Source organism: Chelmon rostratus, chromosome 7, assembly GCF_017976325.1.
Source record: "Chelmon rostratus isolate fCheRos1 chromosome 7, fCheRos1.pri, whole genome shotgun sequence".
Lineage (NCBI taxonomy): Eukaryota > Metazoa > Chordata > Actinopteri > Chaetodontiformes > Chaetodontidae > Chelmon > Chelmon rostratus.
Window position 1 is genome coordinate 13,681,413 of NC_055664.1, and position 23,517 is coordinate 13,704,929.

Here is a 23,517-nt window from a genome sequence, read left to right on the forward strand (position 1 = left end):
GAGGAGACTCATGGGTACTTGCTTATGTCAGTGACATGTGTGGAACACATGTATATCCACTCATATGCATTTTTGAGTGTGTGTGTCCACCGTGTGTCAGGCCATGTCACCCCAGGGGTCTCTGTATCTGTTGAAGCTGATGAGCTGGCAGTGGAACTCAGTGAGCGCTCTGGGCATGGGAGCCACTTCCTCCCACTGACTCCTCCCACTGTGGTACACCTGCACAGGCCATAAGAAAACACACAGATCGAAGCAGATGAGTTCCCTCTGCGCCGCAGAAACAAAGAACTCGTTAAATTAGGTTTGGGAGCAGGACCACATCTGAACCACACCTCTAATCACCTGTCAAGCCACCTGGTTGGTTTAACCCCCCCTTCCCTTTCCCTCACCCATTTACATTCCCACCTCACCACTGCATTTGCTCATTCATGCTCACATGCATTTATCCTCTCATTCCTCTCTTATTCAATCCTGTGCATAGCTCTTCCATCTATGCCTCCTTTTTCACATTCATCCTCCTTGTTGATGCCTTCCATTACATCATTAAACCTTTAATCCCCTACTGTATTGTTGCTGTACAGCAAGGTGCTACATAAAATAATATTAATAAAACACAGTATACTGTATATATAACATACTGCACATATGCAGTGCACACATAGACATATACTGGCACACTGCTGACATTTTAAAACTGACTGCAGCACTGACTAAAATAGTCAGCCTCCATGGTGGAGTGGATTAATCTCTTGTGTTAGATTAAATTAGAAATACTCTATATTAACTTGTGTCTTTTGCAGCGGGATCATTTTCATGGCAGTGTTTCTCTAGTGAGCTACTGATGACTTCTTCCAGGCCTTCGTAACCCTGACAACACGTCAGATGGCTGTCGCTCAGGAAACGTTTAAAAGTTTAAGTAAGGAAACTCTGCTGGATAAAAAGGTTTTTCCTACCTGAACTTCATCAGTGATCTCATCAGGTGAATAGTCTCCACCCAGGATGTAGATTCTGTCTCTCATTCCCACTGCTCCAGCATTGAACCCTGCACACTCGAATGACCCTTCACCCTTCCACACACAGGTCTCCGGACAAAAACTGTACACCTGGATGTGAAGAAAAGGCACACTTTAAGTCCTGCTAAGAAAACATTAACTATATCAACCTTTTTTAGTGCTTTTACACTGCAATGCAATGACTGACAACTCATTCATTCAACTTTTGGCTCACCTTATAAGTGGACAGGTCACAGAGGTGCAGTGTGTTATTAATTGACACCGCCTTGACTAGTGTAGCATGGAAGAACTGGCCAAACTCTGCCACCAGACGGCTCCACTGGTCCTTCTGGGCATCGTAGGAGAAGAAGCAGTCCAGTGAGGGGTTGAAGGAGTCTGTGATCTCCACCTCTGATCCCAGAGTATAGATAACACTGCCACAAGCACTGGCCTCGGGGTAGAAGATGGCAGTGGGGAGTCGGCTGACTGAGCACCAGGTCTGGGTGAGAGGGTCATAATACTCCACCTCCAATAAAGGAAAGAAAAGAACAGAATTTCTACTGCACATAAAAAAATTTACACTACCAAGTTAATAACTTAGTAATTAAAGCACACAGGAGACAATATGGTCTCAATAGCAAAGGGGACAGTGTTACCTCCAACAGACTGCAAGCTCCCCCTCTGGATCCCTTGGTCCGTCCTCCAATGACGTACACTCGGTCCAGGCAGGTTACAGCTGTATGCATTGTTCTGGCCTTCAGCAAGGCTGGTGCGGGCGTGCAGGTTAGGGTCACGGGACAGAAGCACCAAACCTCGTCCGTGGCATCATGGAATGGCTCGGCCACATGGAGACGTATTGCCCGGCAACAGTTCCCCTTGCAACCCCCTGTCACAAACATCTTGGATCCAGCGGACAGACACAAAGGTGGTGAACTTTTTAAAGCGATAACTGAGAGTAGGACAAAAGCACAGAAGTTACACGATTCATTCAAAAACACTTTAAATGAAGCCAAGATAAGAAAGAAAGACATACTTTTTTTTAAGTTTTATTTTTTTCTGATGTTTCACAATTTTTATTTTATAACTGTGAAATAATGGATACTTTTACCTCTTGAGCTCTCTAAAAACATTTTAAGCAAAGCAGTCTGGGAGGGAAAACTCATTGAACCCACACAAAGGCTAACAAGAGAACACAAGTTTACATTGCTTAATTATAAGACTCGGTTCAATCCTAACACATACCTTCTCAGCGTAGCTGGTAAGGTATGATCCCGGTGGGTCTGGTATCGTGGCTGTCCCCTCTCCTTGCCCTGTTTCCAGCTCTTTCCACTGGTCTGTTTCCAGGCAGTAGCAAAAGGTGTGGCGGATCTCTCCGTTCTCCTCCGTCTTGTGGATGTAGATGTAGGTCTGTGTGGTGGCGGGCCTGGCATCAGTGAGCAGACCGCTGTACTGTTCCTGTCGGCTCTGAGCCTCTGAGAACAGGGCGAGACAGGACTCACTGTCGCAGAACAGAGTGTCTGAATCACGCAGGGTCTGAGAGAGATGGGATAGCACGTAAAGGGTGAGACAATCACAGGACATCATAATCATACAATCCCAAAATCCAGCACATGCACTGTTTGTACCTTTAGAGCAGGTAGGTGGTGGAGTCTGGTTAGAGATAACAAGCCCGGCAACAGTTTCTGTCTTTCCAGGAGATCATGGCGGATCCATTTAAGAAGTGACGTCACTACATCCTCCTCACTAGGCACATTTAAAGCATCTGACCGTAGGCATGCTTCCAACACATTCACCTGTAAGAAGCAATAGAAATAGTAAATACTGGGTCGCCAGAATCACCTTTTACACCATTATTGCTATTTTTTACACAGCAGAAGTCTTTTGGAAACAAAGGCATCGAAATTAGATGAGTTAGGCGCAAAGCACTTTTTACTTGAAATCAACACTAGTTAGGGTTAAGCTGGACTCAGGTCAAAATTTTACATAAATAAAGCCCTATTTTTACCCATCAACTTGATGAAACTATTCTTTTTAGAACCTTCTATTTAATAAATAACATTTTTTTTCAAGTCCTGTGTATCTCAGATCTAAATCATAGCCTGTTTTTTCGTCAGCATGTGGAGGACTTATGAGAGGCTAACACATATTGACAAATGTTGTTGCTAAAAGGCCATTTAAAAGGGATAGTGCAGTTTTTTCTCAACCTCCTTCTGTAACATTGATACATCATATTTTATATCACCATGAGTTGGTAATAATAAGATACAGTTTATTGGCTATGGAATATGATGGTTATGTTAATTACTGAGAATGAGCAAATTAAGGATAACATCATTGCTCAGGAAGACAGACTGAACACTCTGCATATGTAACATACAGTCAAGGTGTAAATGTATGCATCTATTAACAAATAATTTGCATTCATCGTTATATAATTATCTTATCCTTTCTTAAGCAGCACCTGCATATCCATATAGTCCTGTGTTTTGGAAAGGTCAGAAAAATTCTGAACCACAAACTCGTTGGCACTTTGGAGGAGGGGGGCCGAGCCGTAGGCCTCAGCAAGGGAGAAGAGGGACAGACAGTTACAAAGATCCATGGTTCCTATCAGGAAGGTGCTGCACGCTCGGGACAGGACTGACACCTGAGCACATGAAAACAACAAGAATGATACGGAAAACATCACTGTGAAAACTTACTGTAAAAAACACATATAGTACATATTCAAAAAGCAGCAACTTAGAGACAACCATGTCTTTAATAATGTTATTCCATAAATTATTTGACTTTGTATGTTGGTGTGTAAATGCACATACAGTCATGAAAAAAATTCATTAGTAAAAATAAGTGAAGACGCGTGTGTGTGTGTGTGTGTGACACATATGGGTGTGGCAGACGTTTTGACTCATCATGACAGGAAAAGCTGATGTTACTAATAACGATAGTGGTGTCTCTGTTCTATTCAAGTGTCTGAGTAAGCCATGACAGTGAGTGACCATGACACCAGGACCCTGAAACCAAAGCAGCTAAATTGAATTAAACCATCATTCATTTTATTATCTACATCTGTTCTTTTCCCACTGTGTGATATGTCAAAATGTGACATTTATGACACACGTTTAGCAAATTAATGCATTATGCACTGTATATTCAAGAAAAAACGGCTGTTTCGCTACCTGCAGAAAAGAGGCAAGCTTAAACAGCAGGTCTACATTGGCATCTGTGATGAGTGTCTCTCCAGAGTAGGCAAAGTCCAGAAAAGACACCACCGCCTCCGGACACTGGTTACCCAGAGTCACTGAACCATCACCACGCTCTCGCATATCCACTTCAAACATGGCCCTAAACACAGAGCAGTTACACATGATATTCACAGATTCATTGCATAGGTAGGTAGGTAGGTAGGTAGGTAGGTAGATAGATAGATAGATAGATAGATAGATAGATAGATAGAATACCTGAAGAAATCACTGCATGCAGCAAGAACACAGCGATGGCAGGGAAAACTTTGTCCCTGGACATTAATGGTGAAGTCAAACATCAAGCCTCGCTCCCTGAATGATCTGAGCACACCCAGCAGCTGAAGTCCATGCGACTCAGACATCCGCAGCAGGGTCCTGGACTCTGGGACCCCGTTGCATTGTGGAGAACTGCCAGGTTTTCTACTGGGAGGGCTACTGCTGCTGGGGTTGTGGGCGTTGCTGATATAGGAGGATGACTCTTGAGATTCATCCATCTTCTCAAATGCTGACAATATATATATATATATATAAAAAAGTCAAATAATAATGCATTTTAAAAGAATGTAGCAAGTATAAGTCTGTACTCATATAGTATGTGAATGTGTGTCTGTGTGAGAGAGACACCGGGAGAAATAAGAGCAGAGATGAGAAAAGGTAATGCATTAAAAAATGCTAATCTATTCCACTCCACATATCTGTAACAGTCAGTCCCACTCTATCATACAAGTACAATATAGCTGAGAACAGTTTAAGGAAAGAGCTCGGTTTGTGTCCAGCACATTCTGTTTTACCAAAGAATTACTCGGCTCAAAATAAATATATTACACACTTACCTTAGACGATGTATCACTGTAATTACTGTAGGTTATGAGAATACACAGAATATACAGGTATATAATCTGAAGCAAGACAAGCAACACTCACAGTGTCAGCACCTCGGACAGCTCTCTCGCTCTCTCTCATGCCACTCTAACTTCCGGAAACGTGAAATCACGCGATGACTCGACGGCTTTTTTTTTTTCCTTTTTTTTTTATACTTGTGACTAAAATCATCTTGTATCTGTATTGCTTTTTAATGATAACAATATTTAATATTATCTCGTTTCTAAAAGTCTTCGAGTTGTGTGCGTGTATACGGCTCTTTGTTTGCGGTTGAAGAAGGCGCAATGACAGCTGGGAACTGTAGTTGTGACTTATTGGTAGTCTTATAAACTACGTCCTGGGTAAAACTGTGTGACAGTGTGTTTAATTCGTGTCTTAAGGACTGATGTAGTAGTGTACAGTCTGAGATTTGATTGCTAGCAGTTGCAGATAGCTATTAATGAAGATTCACAAATACTACAGGCAAAATAGGCAGTTTACTCATAAATCCTTTGTCTTTGGGTTTTTTTTTTTTGCTTGCCCAGTTGTTATGTTTATCATTTCATCTATTTTACCAATTGCACCTGCAATGGTACCTGGAATATATTAAACTAAATGTAGCAATCATGCAACTGAATTAAAAAAATGTAATACCTCTTAATTTTTAATTGTAGCTGTAAATTCACGTGTTACAGCACAAAGGATGGAGTGAGAAATAAGGAAACACTGCATTCAAGCAAAACTGTTGTTCATTATACACATTACCAAAAAAATGAGATTAAAAAAAATCCTTATCGCACACTAAAAGGCTGTTAGTTAGATGCTGCTGCAGGTTTGCTAGGAAGCTGAGGCACTGTGCTGAAATGCAATTTGTCGCCACTGGATGGCGCTGCCTTCCTGTAAAGCAAAATCTTTGGTTACGTACGGAAGCAAAAGCCACTGAATCTGAATTATTGAATGTGAACGCCTGGCTATGCTGCAGTACCATTTAACCACCACAGTGCTGCTGACCAAATAACACACTTTCATGCCTGGAAACGTTGATTACAAAGATACATAACAGCAGGTTTTTTATAGACGTACACCAATACTACTACTGTGTGTTACGCATAGTAATAACACATTTATAATGCATGTAACGACATATTGGCGTAGGTCATTTCTCATCAACACAAAAACCACGGACTCAATCAATAAAGTGCAAACATACACAAAAGAACAAAGAAATAACAATGTGATTATACATCAGCCAATCACTTTCTATGTTCCTTCATCTATATCATCTCTATCAGTAGATAAGTCTATAATGATTGATTTGTACTGGCCCTTAACATCATATGCTCCGTTATTAATTGAATGAGAGGAAGACCAATAACATTAGTCAAAATTAACAACACAAACTGGGGCCATTCCATCACTCCAGCGCCGCTTTCCTCTCAGTTATCTACCGATCTACATATCATTATTATTAGCACCATTTGACTATTATTAAAGCTTCTGTATGTTATCGGTGCCCCCCCTTCCCTCCTCTCTCCTTGCATCCCTGCATCCCTCCCTTCCTCACTCCCTCCCGGCAGTGCATCCCCATCCCCCACACGGTGGCCGTCTCTCCGGGTGAAAGCTGTCTTCCCTGCGCCACTGGCCCGACAAAACGTTGCTGTAGCAGAGCCAGTCCGACCTGAGGCAGAGCACACACACAGGAGAAAGCACGTACGCACACGGGGAATCTTTTTTTTCACGACCGAGTGACTTTGGTAAGTCTCGTCCGCTGTTTATCATGGAGGGCAGGATTGCCCATGTGTCGACTTGCTAGTTGTTCGTTTTTTTCTGTCTTTTTTTTCCCTCCGTATCCCTTCAATTGTCCTCCGTGGTGGCTGTAGTGGGGAACTAGCGGGCTAAGCTAAACGGGCTAGCTCGAATAGCTGAATCAAACTGATAACTTGTTCTATCTGCAAGGGTTTTAACGTTAGTGGTTTGCGACCAGGCGGCAAAGTTAGCTGCCGTTGTTCCGGTGCAGTCCGGTGTGACCTACTGTGAGTGTATTTCATTGTTATTTGCTAGTCTTTGCCCAGCTAGCTCGCTAATTAGCAATTTCAGCAGCAGCGCGTGCCGAGGGATGCAGGGATGCTACGGCGGGTTGTCTTTTCAGGTTAGCAGGCAAGCTAAGCTAACGTTTGTGTTATGTGACCCGCATAGATTCCTGTAAGGGCTGCTTCGGAATGGTTGAATAGACATGCTAACGGTAGCTAATATGATGATAATTGGCAAGATGGCATCTCGGAGTTGTTATCTAGAAATCGGCGGATTTTCAAAATGGTGTCTTAAGCTTGTTTGAGTGTGACCATTTTTGTCCAACCATTGCTGTTTTGGCGTTGCTTGCTATCTCAGGAATGCAGTGCACTGCCAGTGCATGCCACACTCTGATAGATATAAGTACATATTAACCGCTGATGTGGTGGTAAATACAAATGCCTGCGCACTAAGCTGTGTCCTCCAGGCTACAGCCACCATTATGACCTAAACAGTTGCATTTTGGAGTGGAACTAATTTGTTTTTAACTGATTTTTGTAGTGCATCTGTGGTGTTATAGATATTGCAACGAAGTGTAGCGTCTATTGCACACACCTAAATGTTTGCACACTTCATTTACGAGGTTCTCCTTCACTTCATCTGCGAAACTCAAGTATTCTTGGGTTCATCATAAACATGTGGTTCTTCTTGAGGTTCAGTTTTAGTTGCACGAAAGCCTCAGCCATGGTCAGAATAAGTAAAAAGCAAAATACATTTTCATCTTGTGTGATTGGTGTAGAGATTAGGGTAGCAACTAATGGTTATTTTCATCATTGATCAATTTGCAGACCACGTTTTTTTTTTAAAACAGTTGTTATTCAGCCTATAGAATGTCAGATAATGGTGAAAGATACCCATTACTGTTTGTCAAAACCCATAATGACATCCTTACATTGCTTGTTTTGTGTGACCAACTGTAACAAACAAAATATTTTTATTTTACAATGACGATAATTAGAGAATAGCAGAAACTCCCTCTCTTGGACATGAGGAATGTATGGCATTTATGCTTCATAAACAACTTAAACAATCAATTGATTTTTCCGTCAACTAATTAATTCATCAAGTTAGCATCTCAGCACTGGTAGAGATGCAGTAGTCCCGCAGCGTATCACTGTACTCACTGACGACTCATAGTACTAAAAAGTAAATGCACCCTCACATGGTGTGAAAGACACAGGATTACACAAAATGCTAAAGGCGTATTTTTCTTCTTTTCTCTTATGACTCGTCTTATCAGTGAAATGAATCCTCTTCACGATCATCTCTTTTTTGCGGGGGATTACCTGCTTTAGTCATTGACTACTAATCCCATTTAATTCAAAAAACCATATCTGTCTAAAGGGATTTCTGAGATACTACTGTTCTTGGCCTTCAGCAGAGCAACACAGTGAAGTAAACTATGTACATTTTAAATATTATTCTGCAGAGACTGGCTGCTCCATATGTGTTAGACAGTTAGTGATAGTATATGACTAAATAAATTACTTTTTGGTTGGTCATAATTAGAACATCTAGTCGAAATCCTTCCCTGCATGGGGCTGAAGAACATAAGAGTCATATTGAATCTACCCAAGGAAAAAAATCACTGTGCACAGTCTTTGTAAGACTCCATTGAAATCAAGTAGCATCTGGCAAAATTGCATCCCCCAGATGAAGGCACATTAAATACAAGGACAATGGTCATCCTTGACAAATCCACCCACAATTTACAGTGTAGCGATGGCAGAGGATAAGAACTGGAATTATTTTAAAACATGATGCTGAACTGAGCCAAGTATCTGTCAAAGTTTTGAAAGTATTTGCTAGTTCAGTTTCATCTTTTTAGGCCTAAGGTGACCCCTGTCTGCCATGCTAGAAGGGGCGGCGATGGGGAGGAGACTGCGCTCAGTCTCATGGGTATGAATGGTGGGCTGTACTATCCAGCCATAAAACTGTCAGACTGTAGAAAACTGGACTCACTTAATGTTACGAGAGCCAGTGGTTCTATAACAGACTGTTGTCCTCCTAGCACTTCATTCCCATGTGGTTTGAACCACTTAATGAGTTGCTCATCAGAGATCCATGAAAGAAATGGTTACAGACGGCAGCTTCTAGATGAACCCTCCTCTAGTGTCCAGCCCACAGTCCCTCAACTTCATGACCAACATTTTGTTAGTAGAGACTAGCAGATACTAACATTTGTGACATTTGTGACAGGCTGGAATGTCAGTGATGTTTAATGAGGTAGCCATATCTGAATACCGATGAATTTTGTCATAGAAATAATTTATTATTGTAGTTTATTACTAAAACTGGGGCTCTATCTATTCATCTAATTGTCTTTTTATCATTTAGTCTATAAAATGTCAGAAAATAGTGAAAAATGTCAGTTTCCCATTTTTTCCCAGATATAAAATTTGCAATAACACAAATAAAGAAATCCTTAAAAAGAAGAAGCTGAAACCAGTGAATGTTTGGAATAATGTTTGGTAAATTACTTATATGATTAGTAGATTATTAGAGTCGCTGACCCTTAATTTTCTGTGGATCAATAAATCAACAAATCATTTTTGCTGTAGCTAAAATTCACATAAATATTAGTTAATGGTAATTATGTTGTTCCTGGAATCCACAACACAACTCATAGATATTAAAATTAGCATTCAACATGGTGGTGCTTGGAATATTGAGTCATACTTGATTTTTTTCTAAATTTTTATAATACAGTTTTTTTGTCCTAGAAAAAAGCTATGCAAATTACATAGTGTTTGGGCTAGTGTTCAGCAGACTTACACCACTGTCCCAAATCTGTATTAAAGCTCTGCTTTGTTCAAATTCATGCATTGCTGTTGTTTCAAAACACGTCTTCGTATACCAGATAGTTTGCACTGTAAAACTTTTACATCACTAAAACCACCTTGCAACTTGACAGATTACACTGAGAGAAAATATATGCACTATGATTTCCGCATAGCAGAAAATGGACCAATCGCAGAATTTTATAATAAAACCATTATCAACTTTAAAACATGGAATATTGCATATCGAATTTAATGAATATCACTTAATTTTACCTAGCACAACATCAAGCTATTTCTTTATGAATTGGATCTCCTGCAGGAAAGCCTCCATACACAGCCCCAAAACACTGGGAAAGTGGGTCTGATGGTGGCTGCCCTCACGTTCAGCAACGCTCCTCCTTACTTACTTTACCTAACTCCTAACTCTCTCTCTCTCTCTCTCTGTCTCTCTCTCTGTTTCTCTCTCAGGACCTCGTTGACATGACTGTGTGTGTGGGTGGGCTGTTGTTTCATTAGTAACCTACAGCCATTAAAAAGTATTATTTCATGCTGTTTTCCCAGCAGTGGTTTTCAAAATGAACATAGATCTAGATAGGCCAGTAGTCCACTTTTCTAATGTATAATACCTGACAAGTTAAAGCAAAATTAAGTATTTTTAATGATACCAACAGGCGTACTATAATTTTTTTTTGTTTTTAGAGTGGCGTTAATTGGCACTATTGTACCACAACACAATGCAGGATGGTAGTGGGAGAGCAGTTAACGGCAGGGGAAATATATTTAAATTGTGTAGATTGACATGGCCTGTATGACAGCAGGGCTGTGCTTCTGGTCCTCTCCGTCTGGTCTGTCAGTGTCTAAACTCATCTAAACAAGTTTAGATGCAATTCTTTGGATTATCACCACAGTTACCATTTCTAAGACAAAAACTTGGTAACCACACATTCAGGAATCTAATTTGTGAGAGGAGAACAAGATTGAAGATCAAGACTAGACTAGACAACTAGATTTCAGGTTTTCCTGAAATTTTCCTGAGGGCAATCCAAGGCATGTGTGCAACTAGTTGATTAAGCGTTGCTCTTCTTGCTAGTTGGCATCAGAAATACTAGTCAGTTACACTTATTTTTATTTTTAAAGTACACATTGAAATTACAAGATAATGTGCAATGTTTGTAAAGCACAGGAAGGTTTCCATTATCCTGTATTTGCTGTTTTTAGTTTTGTTTTTTTCGACAAGGGATATCTGTTGAGGTCCAACATTTGATTCTCACCGTACATAATGTCCATAATTACCCATTTAGATGTGAAAATATTGTGACTCTAGGCCCTATGACATTCCACCCGCAGCCTCAAAGATGTCTGTCTTCTCTCTCTCTCTCTCTCTCTCTCTCTCTCTCACTCGCTTTTTTTTTGCAATTTGGTGAATTAAGGGTTTATTTCAGCCAAACCAGAGATGATGGTGATTGTTGGTTCAGAGGAAAGGTGAACCAAGAAGGGTTTGGTGAGTTTTATATTGTATCTGTCAAGTTTGACCTAAGTAACAGTAACATTACTGTATCTGTAAAAGGAGTCTGGTAGCCTTGTGAGAGTTATATAGTTGCTGTTCTTGGTTAAGCCAAAGGGATCTTAAATACAGAGGTATACCTGTGTAGGGATCCTTTCCACAATGTTGTCAGGCACTTACAATAACAATCTGAGCCTGTCAGTGGCAAAAATTAGCACTTTTAGTGAATGTACGTTGATGGTGCCCAAAGGCCCAGGGGGATTGCAGCCCGTTTCATGGCAGCCGGCTGCAGCACTCTTGCTCTACTGGACCAGTTTCAAGAATTGTTGTCCCCATTAATCACTTGCATGCATCCATGGAAAAATGGAGTTCATAAACACAGATAATATTTGACAGAATTTGTTCCATTTTTCTTAGTCCAGGACATTGAAATCTTCCAGGACATGTGGACTGTCATGGTCCCTTGAAACCCTAATGTGTGGTGCCACACATTTCAGCAGCTTTTAAAATAAGTTTTGGTTATTGAATAATGTGATTAAGGGTTTCAAATGGCTCTTATACACAATATTTTTGTGTGTTATCCAGACCGTCCACATTAGTTACGGCAGACCAGTGACATTTACCATAATGAGGCAGCAACTTGCATGGAGCCCAGTCACCATGGTGGGGCTGGTGCAGGGGTTACACTATAAGACCCAAAAATACAAATTTATATCCAGCGCCGTCTAATGTTGCATTCCTTCCACCACAGCAACAGAAACACTTTCTCCCTGGCACTGTGTCCGCTGGCATTGCAGTCCCTGACAGCCTGTACTTTGTGTTGGCGTGCTCCGGTGTTGAACCTGAAACTGAGGCCCATCGTGGATGTCTATAAACAGTCTTTGCTACAAGCTAATGGCCTTTTTGTTTGTTTTTTAATATGTATTTTCACCTCAAGTTTTGGAACTTTGATTATGTTTAAAACAGGCATTCAACAGCATAGCAATATATATGAATGAGGAAAATCACAAAAAGCATAATCTGACCCCTTTAAGTTGCACCTTGAAAACAATCAGTGCATATTGTATCAAAAGATGCTATAGCAAAATGGTGCACAGTTTCTTGTATACTTGTCTAGAACTACACTCTAGTCCAATTAAGAGCTCACACCTGGAAAGCTATTTGAATAGGTCTTTTTCAGGTTCAGGGTCCTAGTATTGTGTGTGCCTGCACATTGTCCCACGCGACAAGAATGGAGCCAAAGGAAATGAATGGGCCAATCACACTTGGATCACAACAACAATATAATACTTTGTGATTGTTTGAGCTGATTTTCATACTTTTTCTTCTTTAATTTATTCATCACATTCATTGAGTTCATAAATCAACATTTTTTTTGATAACATCCGTAAACTGTCTGAACATTTTTTTACATATGTAAACACCATGTATGCATGTGTGCATTCGCAAAGACCCCTGGTCTGTACAAATGTGAGGAGCTTATACAACTTCAAACTAATTCACACTTCCAACTTGGAGCGAGAGTTTGTCCCGGTCTCTTCGACAATACGTTTTGCTGGTGCAGCCGCTGGTGACACAAGAAACTGCCACAGCGGCTGGACGCCATTGCGCTGCTTTCAGATGGTGTGGTTGGATTTAATTTTTGCGCTGTGTGTGTGTGTATTTCAGTGTGTCTGGGTTGTTTGTTTTATCTTTGTTTATTTGTATTATTATTATTATTTTGCCTGGGTCTATCTTCTGCCCCGTGACTGTCCCAAGGTGTATCTTCTTATGGTCCCTGAACAATTTTTTTCCTGCCCTTGGATAGCAGGACACCCTTAAGTTAGAGCCCTGCCTGTATTTGTCAAGCCCCACCTCCGCCACAAACACTAACACCTGTCTATTAATGTTTCCTGGAGGTATAGATAGTTTATCATGGGTTTAACTGCCATGTCCGAACTCGCAAAGCTGTCTGTTCTCTTTTGTTTGTGTGTGTGGACTTGTGAATACATGTGTTTTTTATCCCTTTAATTCTTAGCCAAATTATTCAGAATATTAATCCAGTGACTCATTTGGAAAGGGGTTTTCTATTAGTTTTTTTAACCATAGATCCTTCTAAGTATATGGACTTTTTGTTTTTAAAGGTTAATCTTTAAGTGTTAAACTGTTATCCCAAGTTGTTAATATTGTGGCCTTCTCCATCGTAAAAATCAATGCATTGTCCTATTTGTTAGTGTTTGCCAGAGCAGTGTTAAAAATGTTTAAAAGGTCATTAAAAGCCAAAATCAAACTCATTACCATATCAGATTTTAACCTTGCCCAGCAGCCCATTATTTTCTCTGCCATCTTAATTGGGTTGATGTGGTATTTGTAAGTAATCAATAAAAACAGATGCACCTGTTTCAGACAGTCAATAATTTAGAGCGCTTTTGACCTTTGCAACCGCACAAAAAGGTACTGCAGTAGGCTGTATATGCACCAGTGTATTTTTATATTGTTATTGCATAAGTTATGACACAGTGTTGAGGATGCACTTATACCATGTACAGATGTGTCCTTCATTCATTCTTTTAAAAATGATTGAGCAAAAGAGCTTTTCAGTGTGACCAGGGACCAGATACCAAAGGCTGGGTCATATGAGCTGTCTGAGGTGGGCTGAATTTTGATAAAGAATACTAAAGTGTCCTCTCTGCCTGTGCAGTAATCCTGTATTGATTTGGGGTCACAGGGTCACATGACATGGAAGGCATAGAAACTGCAGTCATTTTCCATTTAAATTTGTGTGTGAAGTAAATTGATTACACCTGAGATCAAAATAGGTCTGCTACATGAGATGAATTCAGTACCTAAAAACTCACTTCACAGTGGTGAATTTCTTCTTTCTAAAACTGGTCTGTCAAGTACTGGCACTCAAAAACTAGTACTACTACTGAGCTTTCATCCCAAGCTTAGTAGTAGCTCACAAATAATAGCTATTCACTTTGATCTTGCAGAAACTGAGAATGTGTTGTTCCCCGTTGCCTCCACACTTGGGAGTTTACTCAGTTAAATGTGCAGATAAGCAACTGGTGGTGAAAAACAAACTGTGAAGCCGTTCTCCTGGCCTAAGTGTCTTTCCTTCATACCTCAACAGTTTGTACCATTAGACAACTAATCACCAGCATTATTGGATCTTGGTAAAAGCATGAGCCATGCTTATTGGCTCACTGAGGCTGATGAGATTTAGTCCTTAGGTATCAAAATTTGGTTCCTGATGACAAACCATTTTGTTCTATTCCATGTTGTTAGTATCGAGAGGCGTAACATAGCCAGGCTTTTATAAGCGCATCAAAGAGGTTGCTGAAAAAAAAGGTATTTGTGTTTTTGCAGGAACAACAAAGGCAGCGGCCAGTAATACAAAAGCGGTGCACCTTTTTGTGACAAAGGTTTACTTGGTAGTGAACTTTTCCCTTCATAGTGAACCTTTGGCAAATGAAATTAAAACAGTGTTCCACCAGAGTTCTAACATGATTTTGTGGCTCCTCTGAAGTGGTGAATTTCACTTTGGCTCATGGTAACATGGTATCTATGGATATTACTTGGCAAACCTTTCTTTTAATTTGGTAACTCATCCAACAAATTGTTGTCTGGTATATAACGAGTTTCACAGCCTTACTGGGCCACTTGTTTCCACTATGTCCAGGCCTCCTATCAATGTGCTTGAATTCACTTCAGCAAAACTAAAGTGCTAGTCCCTAGTTGCTGTGAGAGCTCATTAAAAGTCATATTACTCAATGCTCCTTTTTAAGAAAGTTAGACAGGAGCCTCTATTAACACCTTAAATGATGACTCTTGTTTTTTATCAGTAACATTTACAGAGTAATTGTATTTTAAAATCCTAAAAATGTGTGACTCTCATCAGTCTGACCTTAGTGGTCAATACCTTACAAAACGTTCCATACTATTTGCTATAATGTAGCTCTTTGTGTATTAGTAACAGGGGATTCACAGCAGTGGTAGAAATCAACATAAATGGATAATGTTGCTGGGCATTTATGCCACGGTATAAAACACTTCAATTTTCACTCTGCCAGCACAATATTGTCACAAAATCCCAGGGATGCAGGCCCGTGAGGTGTGTGACTGATCAGATGATTTTGAAAAGGAGAGTAGAAGAGGAGGAAGCCGACACACAGAGAAGGGCAGATGCTGTCCCAAAGTGTATGGTGCTGTCCTAGATCTAAAATAGCCCAGGGCTGTTCAGAGCTCGTTGCTGCAGGGCAGGTCTGATTGTGTGGAAGGCAGAGGGGAGGGGGGATTTCTGATTCCATCACACTGCCTTTGAATATTGTAGTACGATGGATTTGCTCTTGGACTTGATTACGGATGTCAGTTCAGATTGTGGTAGCAGGCACTAGTAAGTCTGTGCCTCCGGCCTGCGTTTTGTTAGAAATCATGCTGCAGTTTGGTTTTCTGCTCTACTGAAGGCCCTGAAAAGCTATTTCCTTAATCAGCTTTCCACTGTGACTGATATGAGCCAACATGAACGCTTTCAAACCATGAATATTTAGTGTTGTTGAGAAATATTTTCAAATTTGAAACCAAGCATTCAGGGGCTTTAATGTAGCTTTATTTTTGGTGATCAATGGTTGGTCGTACAGGACAGCATCTAAAATGATTTTCATAAGCAAGAAACTGCCTGCTCTTTTCTTGATAAATTGATTAGTCATTTCATCAATAAAATGTCAGAATAATGAGAATTGCCCATGACATTCCCCCAGAACTCAAGGTAAAATTAATCTGCTTGTTCTGACTAACAGTCAGAAACGCGAAGGTGTTGAACGAGAGAACATTTTCATTTGAGAAGCTTGAACCAGTGAACTTTTTCCATTTTTGCTTTAAAAAAACAATCAACCATTATTGCTGATTAATTTTCTCTCTGAGTGATCATGTCAGCATCACAATACAGTGAACTGCTAAAATAATAGGCTATAGAGTAGTCAACAAATAAGAAGAGATGTGCCCAGTGTAATTGTATTAAATGTGTAACTCATTATCTAGATAGGTATTTTGAATATGAATTGGTCTGCAAGGAAAAAAAAAACACTATTGAGGCACCACATTACACTCAGCAGTTTATTGTCTTGTGGTTTTTCTTTCTCTTCCCTTCTTATATGACCCAAGTGAAACGCTGCCTTCCTGAGGATTAAAAAAAAAATAAAAAAGCCGTTCAGTTCTATTCTCTCCTGTGCTGAAGTGTAATGACGCCCACCGGTTTTGATTTGTTGTTCCTTAAAGAGTAGATTCCTGGTAAGGTATTATGTGGGAGGATGGAGTCTGTGTGGGGGTTGTGTTGTATTGTACATGTTCTCCAGGAATGGTAGCTCTTTGTGTGTGTGTGTGTGTGTGTGTGTGTGTGTGTGTGTGTGTGTGTGTGTGTGTGTGTGTGTGTGTGTGTGTGTGTGTGTGTGTGTGTGTGTGTGTGGTTTTCTTTCACAATCCTTCCCTCCTCCTCCTCCCTCATTATTACCTCCTCTGGCCCCCCTAGGCTGCAGGAATCTCCCTTTATGGAGTGGAACCAACATTATTGTTTTGAAATGTGTGCATATTTATATTAACTTGCACAAATTAAATATGTAGGTATATTTAATTTGAAGATCCGCAGCCAGGCAAGACCTGACTATCACATTACTGAGACCACATAAAAGTATCTCAACATTGACAGACGTGACAGACACTAGTCTCTGATAGCATGCAGGCTAGTGAGCTGTGTTTTTGTACCAAGGCCTTAAGGCTATAGCTTGTGAATTCAGCTATAATGAAGTCCCACTAATAGAGTTTAGGCTTAACAAAGTCCTGCAAAGTAACTCAGATTAAGCCAAGGAGCAGAAAGGTCTCCTGAATAATGTCAGTCAGTAGTGAATGGATCCCTGATTTGCGTGTAAGACAATGAGCTCCCCTTAACAATTTGATGTCAGTGTTAGTGGTTGCAGCTATAGCTGGAATGATTAGTCAGTCGACAGAAAAATTAACAGCAACTACTTTGTGAATCATTAATCGTTTCAGACATTTATCAAGTAAAAATTCCAAATATTTGCTGGGTCCAACTTTGGTGTTCTTTTTTGTCATTTATGATTGTGAACTTAATATCTTTGTTGATTTGGACAGTTTGGTGGGATGAAACAAGCAATCTGAAGAAGTCATTAATCATTAATGAAAACAATTGTTAGTATGCATGTATTTTTTGACGACATGTTGTATTTTTGTGTGGCAACATTTGTCATGAATCTCATTATAAAATCAAAAAATAAAACCTGGTCCTCTTGCAATTGAGATGAATCTTGAGTGAAGATTGTAAATTAGTATTTGGGCAGTGTCAGAGTGATAAGCCACCTACAGACACTACTAAAGGAGTCTAATCAATATTGTAAACATCAGCCACTAGACTGTGCACTCCACCTTGTTTAGCAGCGTCAGTTTTCAGTGCAAATCCAATTTTCTGATAACTGATTTTCACAGTTTGAGTGTCATAGACAGGTAACAGAAAGAAAATTGAAGTGAAACCCAGTTTCATGTCGAGGATGGGAAGCTGTTATGGAGCCAAAATTGTGGTAACATGGTCAATGGTTTGACTGTCATAACCTACTGAAAGGTGTAATAACTGTTAGCAGATGAGTGAAAACAGCGTCCCTGTGAGCAGCAGCCCTTTGACTGATGGAAGGAGGTTACACTGCAGCTAACCCTGCTGTCTTTGAAGTCAGATGTGTTTGTATCAAGGAGAAAAAAGACAGACAAATGAATTTTCACAAAATGCTTATGTCCTAAGGGTAAATTGCAATATTGTTGACAAAAATTTAGAAGTACAAATCTAGATTCAGTCCCATCTGTTCGTAACCAGCAAGTCCTCGGTGGCTACGGGCATCACAGCACTCGTGTACATCATGTACCTGCAGCTCTGCAGCCCCTTCACTTTTGTCTAAATTACTCAAAAAAAAAACAACTAACATTTCCTGATGCTAAACATTTTATGACAAGTGACATTTATTTTAGGCTCCAGTCCTTTGTGAGCTTTTATTAACTAATTGATCAATCTAAATCTGTAAAGACTAGTCCATAAATCAATTAGTTGATTGACAGAAAATTTATTATTAACTGTTGTGATTATCAATTAATTGTTAAAGTAATTTTTTTTTCTTTCAAAATGCCAAACATTTCCTGGTTACAGCTCAATTGTGGTGATTTGCTGCTTCGCTTTGTCTTATGTAACCATTAATTGAACATCTCTTTGTTTTTGGAGTGTTGCTTGGACAAAACAAGACATTTTAAGGGCTCTGGGGAATTGTCCAAAGAGTGTTCAGTACTTTCTAGACAAATCGATTCATCAAGAAAATAATCACAGAATTAGTAATTGTTAGTGGAAGCTCTGTCACTCAGTTAATTGAAAAACTTAGTACATTAATCAGAAATGTCAATCATTATTTGCAGCCTTACACAGAGATGGCAGCTGATATTGTCTGACTCCAGTGTGTATGGTATGTTGGTGTATGGTACATGGCATAGGTGCATATCCCGAAATGGCGAATTGTTCCTTTACAGAAAAAGGTGTGAGCACATGACCCAAACCCTTGGCTCCAATTGGCCAGCAGCAGTTGGTATTTGCTGGTCTATAAGCATTCTTGGATGTGTTATTGAAATTTTGAGGCAACCAACCATTTTTATCTCTCTTCTTCAGTATGTCTTAAGCACACAAAATGCTTCCAAAGCACGGAGGAGGTGTGTAGACTCGTCTCTGCTCTTCTACACTCTGTCCTGCAAATAAATGTACCAGGGCTGCACCGAATAGTTCAAAGCTTCGAACCTTTGTTCATAACATTGGCATTTGAATTCTAAACCCACATTCCAACTCTTTGTTTTGTTGCATGTCTTTTTATTCTGTTTAAACCTGGAATTTCTGCACAGTTGCAGGTTAGGCAGCTCTAATATTAGTATTATACTGTTTGCAGAATTGGTGCCAGTGGTGGCTGCATAGGATTGTTTCTGACTTGTGATCCAGTTTCCAATAACTCCAGAGCGTCCAAAAGTCACGATCATTTCCAAAATTGGAAACATGTTTTTAAGCTAACAAAATGTTCTGCTTCAATCTGTATTTGTTGGTGTTAAGCCTTTTCGCTGCGGTCAAAAAACTGCTTCCTCTCCCACTTGCTGCACACAAAGAGAGGAACGCACCTCCTTTAACAGCGTGGTCTCGCAGCAATAAGCCTAAGGGAGCAATTATTATTTTATCATCATTTTATGCATTTGGATTAGCCTTCTGCCTACATGTATTTATGTTGACTGGCAGGTTTTATTCATTAAAGAAAGTTGATTTAAAAAAAACAAGACCAACTCATTCAATCTTGATGAAACCCTTTATTCAAATTGAGGATTTTGTGTGTTATTTAATTTTTTGAGGATGATGACATCATGAAACATGACGAGAGACGTTTGAAGCTTCATTCGAAAACCTCAGTAGGAGCTTCAATTGTAAAACATGACATTTGGTACAGCCTTACAATCTATATGTCTCTTTCTGGTCAATGTCCTCTGGAGTGTTGTCTTCTTCATCATAGATAGTGGTCTGTCGAACAAAAGGTCTCTGACTAGAGACTTTTTTTTTTTTTAAAGCAATATAGAGCCTGAAGGGCCTCATCATCACCTCCTCCAGAAAACAAAGGGAGTTGTGGTTAGACACTCCTACTCATCACATGCATCTCTGCCATCCTCTGTTCCTCACACACACCTTCATTAGACGCACTGTGATGCCCCTCTTGTTCTCACCCATTTACTTTTTGTCACCTTTGCCTGAACACACACGCACACACATACATACACACTCTGTTTCTCAGGCTGAAACAGATGAACACACTCGCCTTTCTCTACTCTATTCAGACAAAGCTGTAATTGGGTATGTGTTGTGTTTGCAGCATTAGACCTCAGGGTTATCTTAGCCACCTGTCCATGTGTTAATGGGCACTGGTTCCTCACTCCACACATTTAAATTCACTTTACAACTTATCCTACTTGAATAACCACCAGATTAAGGTAATTATTTGATTAAAGCTCTCATGTGGTTTATTGTAATTTCGATTTGATGATTTTGTTTGTGAGAGCCCATAGAAAATGTAAAATGTGCCACAAAAATACCACAAAGAAAATTATAAGACAAAGCTGACTAATGGTCAAATGATGTCTTTACCTAAATGATGGTGGTTTAAATAAAAAAAACAAACTAACTAAAAAATACAATCCATAACAGTTTTAGCCATGCTAGCAGCATTGGCCATAGGATCAGGCCAGATGGAAACATCTCTATCAATATCAATAATCATAAAAAAAACTTAACAATTGGATGGATTTTAGTAAAATTTTATACAGACATTCATCGTCCCCATAGAAGGAATCCCAGTGTATTGTCTCGACAAGTATTCGATGAATTGCCTTTAAATTTGTTACAGGTATTCATAACTTTGGTGATCCTGTAATTTTTCATCTAGTGCCATCATCAGGTCAAAATATTGTTGTCCAATACTTTGGTTTATGACCAGATACCTGCAAATTAATAACATTCCCACCAGCCTCGGCTCTGCTTACTGTTTATTGCTAAATGCTAAATTTTAGCATGCTAACAAACAAAACTTAAATTCCGAATGGGGTAAATATTATACTGAATAAACATAGTGGATAAACATCAGCATTATTGTGAGCATTTGAGTATGCTGGCATTAGCATTTAGCTTAAAGCACAGCTGTCTCTTAGTACAGTCTTGCAGAGCTGCTAGCATGGCTGTATAATCTATTGTTTCATGATCCTTGAGCAGATTATTGCGGATCAACTGTGTTGAATTTTTAATTGTATACAGTGATCTTAGAAGACATTTTGGGAAAATTAGGGAATGCATTTTTTAGGTAATCCAGTTCAGTTGTTGGTTTGATGGTTTTAATCATTTTTGTTTTAATCTTGTTATAATCAAGCATTTGCATGTAGAGACACCGACTGAGGTGGAGAAAACTAGGAAGGAAGAAGAGTGGCAGAGAGGAACTAAAGGTGGGAGGCAGAGTCGTTTTAGAGGAAGGAATTAAAGCATAGGAGATACAGTAGATTAATGAGGAATGTAGTGCGAGACGTGTTCTGCAATAGGTAAATCAGTTCCCCCTGGGACATTCTTTTGTTATGAGATATGAGTGTGAGTAATGAACCTGAGTTGACATATCCCCCGCTCTTGATGGTTTACACACCCACAGACACACAGGTTCATTATTTGTTCATTTTTTGGGGCATGCATATGTGTGATTCAAGGAATTCTTGCTGAAAACAACTGAAAAGCAACTGCACCCATGTATTTGTGCTCACATTCAGCTATCAAGTGTCTTTGGGCATTTTTGGCGTCAGTGTCCCTGGATGGAGCGCCCAAATTCCTCCTTGCCTAATTTGAGGTGTCACTTGGTGCCGTCTGGCATCAACACGGTGCTCTGTATGCCCAGGAATTATGACAGTGAAACTATAAGCATCTAAAGGATTTGTCAGCTGGCCATGAAGCACAAGCCGAGGATGTATCGGTCAGATTTAAGTTGGAAATTTGTCTTTTGGTACAATCCAATTCACAAATGTATACATCTACAGGAAGCAGAATTGGACAAATGAGTTTTGACAGCCTGTACATGGTGAATGGGTGGATGATGTGCTGCGTACAGAGAGCTTGCCACAACATATTTTATGCAGTCTTCTGTGTAGCACAGGACAGAGGCACACATAAAAGGCGGACACAGCTCGTCTGATCACATACCAGGTCACATCTCTTTCACAAGGAAACACAAGATACACATGAACTCGAATAACGCACAGCTCACGCACACCTCTCTTTACTTATTCCTCAGCTGTTCTGCTCTGTGTTTGTGCAATGCTTTGTGGTTCTGGCTCATATATGTACTGGATCATGCTCACTCATGGCTCGGTGCAAGGCTCTGCCTATTTGTACTATATTTTGTTCTCTGTCCTGTTTTGCTCTTCGTCACTTGCCCGCTCACGGGGTGTGTTCTGCTTTTTTGTTTGGCTGTCGTAATGCTTGCTTTGCTGCTTGTATTTGATGTTTTGTACTGCACATCACCTTTATATACACACGAACACTCATACTCATGCTTCACTTTCTCTTGGACATAGACAAATCATGTAGGCTCTGCATACACAGGAATTCATTCAATATGACCTCAAGGCTATTTTATCCATCAGTACTGCTACAAACATCTTGCTCCTTACGCACATCAACAACTCATGGTTCAAGGAAATTTGTGCACAAAGTAGAAGCAAACACAGTCACTTGCTCAAAACACTTGCATAACTTGTTCTATCCATGCATTTTTTATTTAGCACAGTTATTTAGATGCCTTTATTGGTAGCTAAAGACCCAGCAGTTTCCACAAACACTCACTCAAACATGCCGTCTAAATCACTGTCCCCCTGCTGCTGTCACTAACCATTTGCTGTTGCACTGGTGCTTGCTTTTTGCTGTTTTTTTTTTTTATTATTTTACTTTTTTCCTTTTCCCGTGTTCGTTGTAATCATGACCTCTCGCTGTTTTAATTTCAGATTTGCATATCCACTTCCACTCCTTCCTCATTTGCATACAGCAAGAATGGCGAGCGGGCATCCCACAGACAAATTCAGTTTCATGTATCAACCAGACACGCACAAGAGGTACGGGGCACGCATGCACACACACTCACACACACACAAACACATGTGCACCATTTCCCCATGCCCATATTTTCAATGACCAGGTAAGTTGAAAGAATAGGGGAGCACTTGAGGACTTTTCGTCTACATTGTGAGGCCGGGGGGAGATGTAGTGTAAATGGCTCCGATATCAGGCGCCTTCGCCCCAACCATTTCAAGCACATTAAATTTATAGTGGCCACTTTTTTGTTCAGTCCTGCAGTGAAAACCAGGCTGGTAGAGCTCGCCCTGACTTTTTAGGTACAGTAGTGAACATAATGCATTTGGCTAGCTGTATTTAATACCACACAGGAAACCAAACCATTATTTCCAGTGGATCCATGCGTCCTTGTGCTTCC

General features: G+C 40.0%; 2 protein-coding genes across 4 annotated transcripts in view; one reads left to right on the top strand and one right to left on the bottom strand.

Annotated features, from left to right (window-relative positions):
• Positions 1-89: 89 nt before the first annotated feature.
• Positions 90-4,590, bottom strand: kbtbd3 (kelch repeat and BTB (POZ) domain containing 3). The gene is made up of 9 exons (XM_041941265.1): positions 4,451-4,590; positions 4,169-4,334; positions 3,454-3,636; positions 2,609-2,785; positions 2,235-2,525; positions 1,649-1,891; positions 1,228-1,518; positions 954-1,103; positions 90-219 (listed from the first exon to the last, which is right to left on the bottom strand). Exons 1-9 carry the CDS (start codon positions 4,531-4,533, stop codon positions 97-99), a joined length of 1,707 nt encoding a protein of 568 aa, XP_041797199.1. The 5' UTR covers positions 4,534-4,590; the 3' UTR covers positions 90-96.
• A 2,123-nt stretch (positions 4,591-6,713) lies between these two features.
• The window catches only part of fam168a (family with sequence similarity 168 member A), a 29,536-nt gene continuing 12,732 nt past the window's right edge, over positions 6,714-23,517 (top strand). The window contains exons 1-2 of one of the 3 annotated variants that reach the window (XM_041941379.1): positions 6,714-6,849; positions 23,033-23,140. In XM_041941379.1, coding sequence (XP_041797313.1) covers positions 23,079-23,140 — 62 coding nt within the window. In that variant the 5' untranslated portion in view covers positions 6,714-6,849; positions 23,033-23,078. Of the gene's footprint in view, positions 6,850-7,027; positions 7,129-23,032; positions 23,141-23,517 lie in introns of those variants that run through there. The other 2 variants (XM_041941380.1, XM_041941381.1) reach the window with 2 other exon arrangements.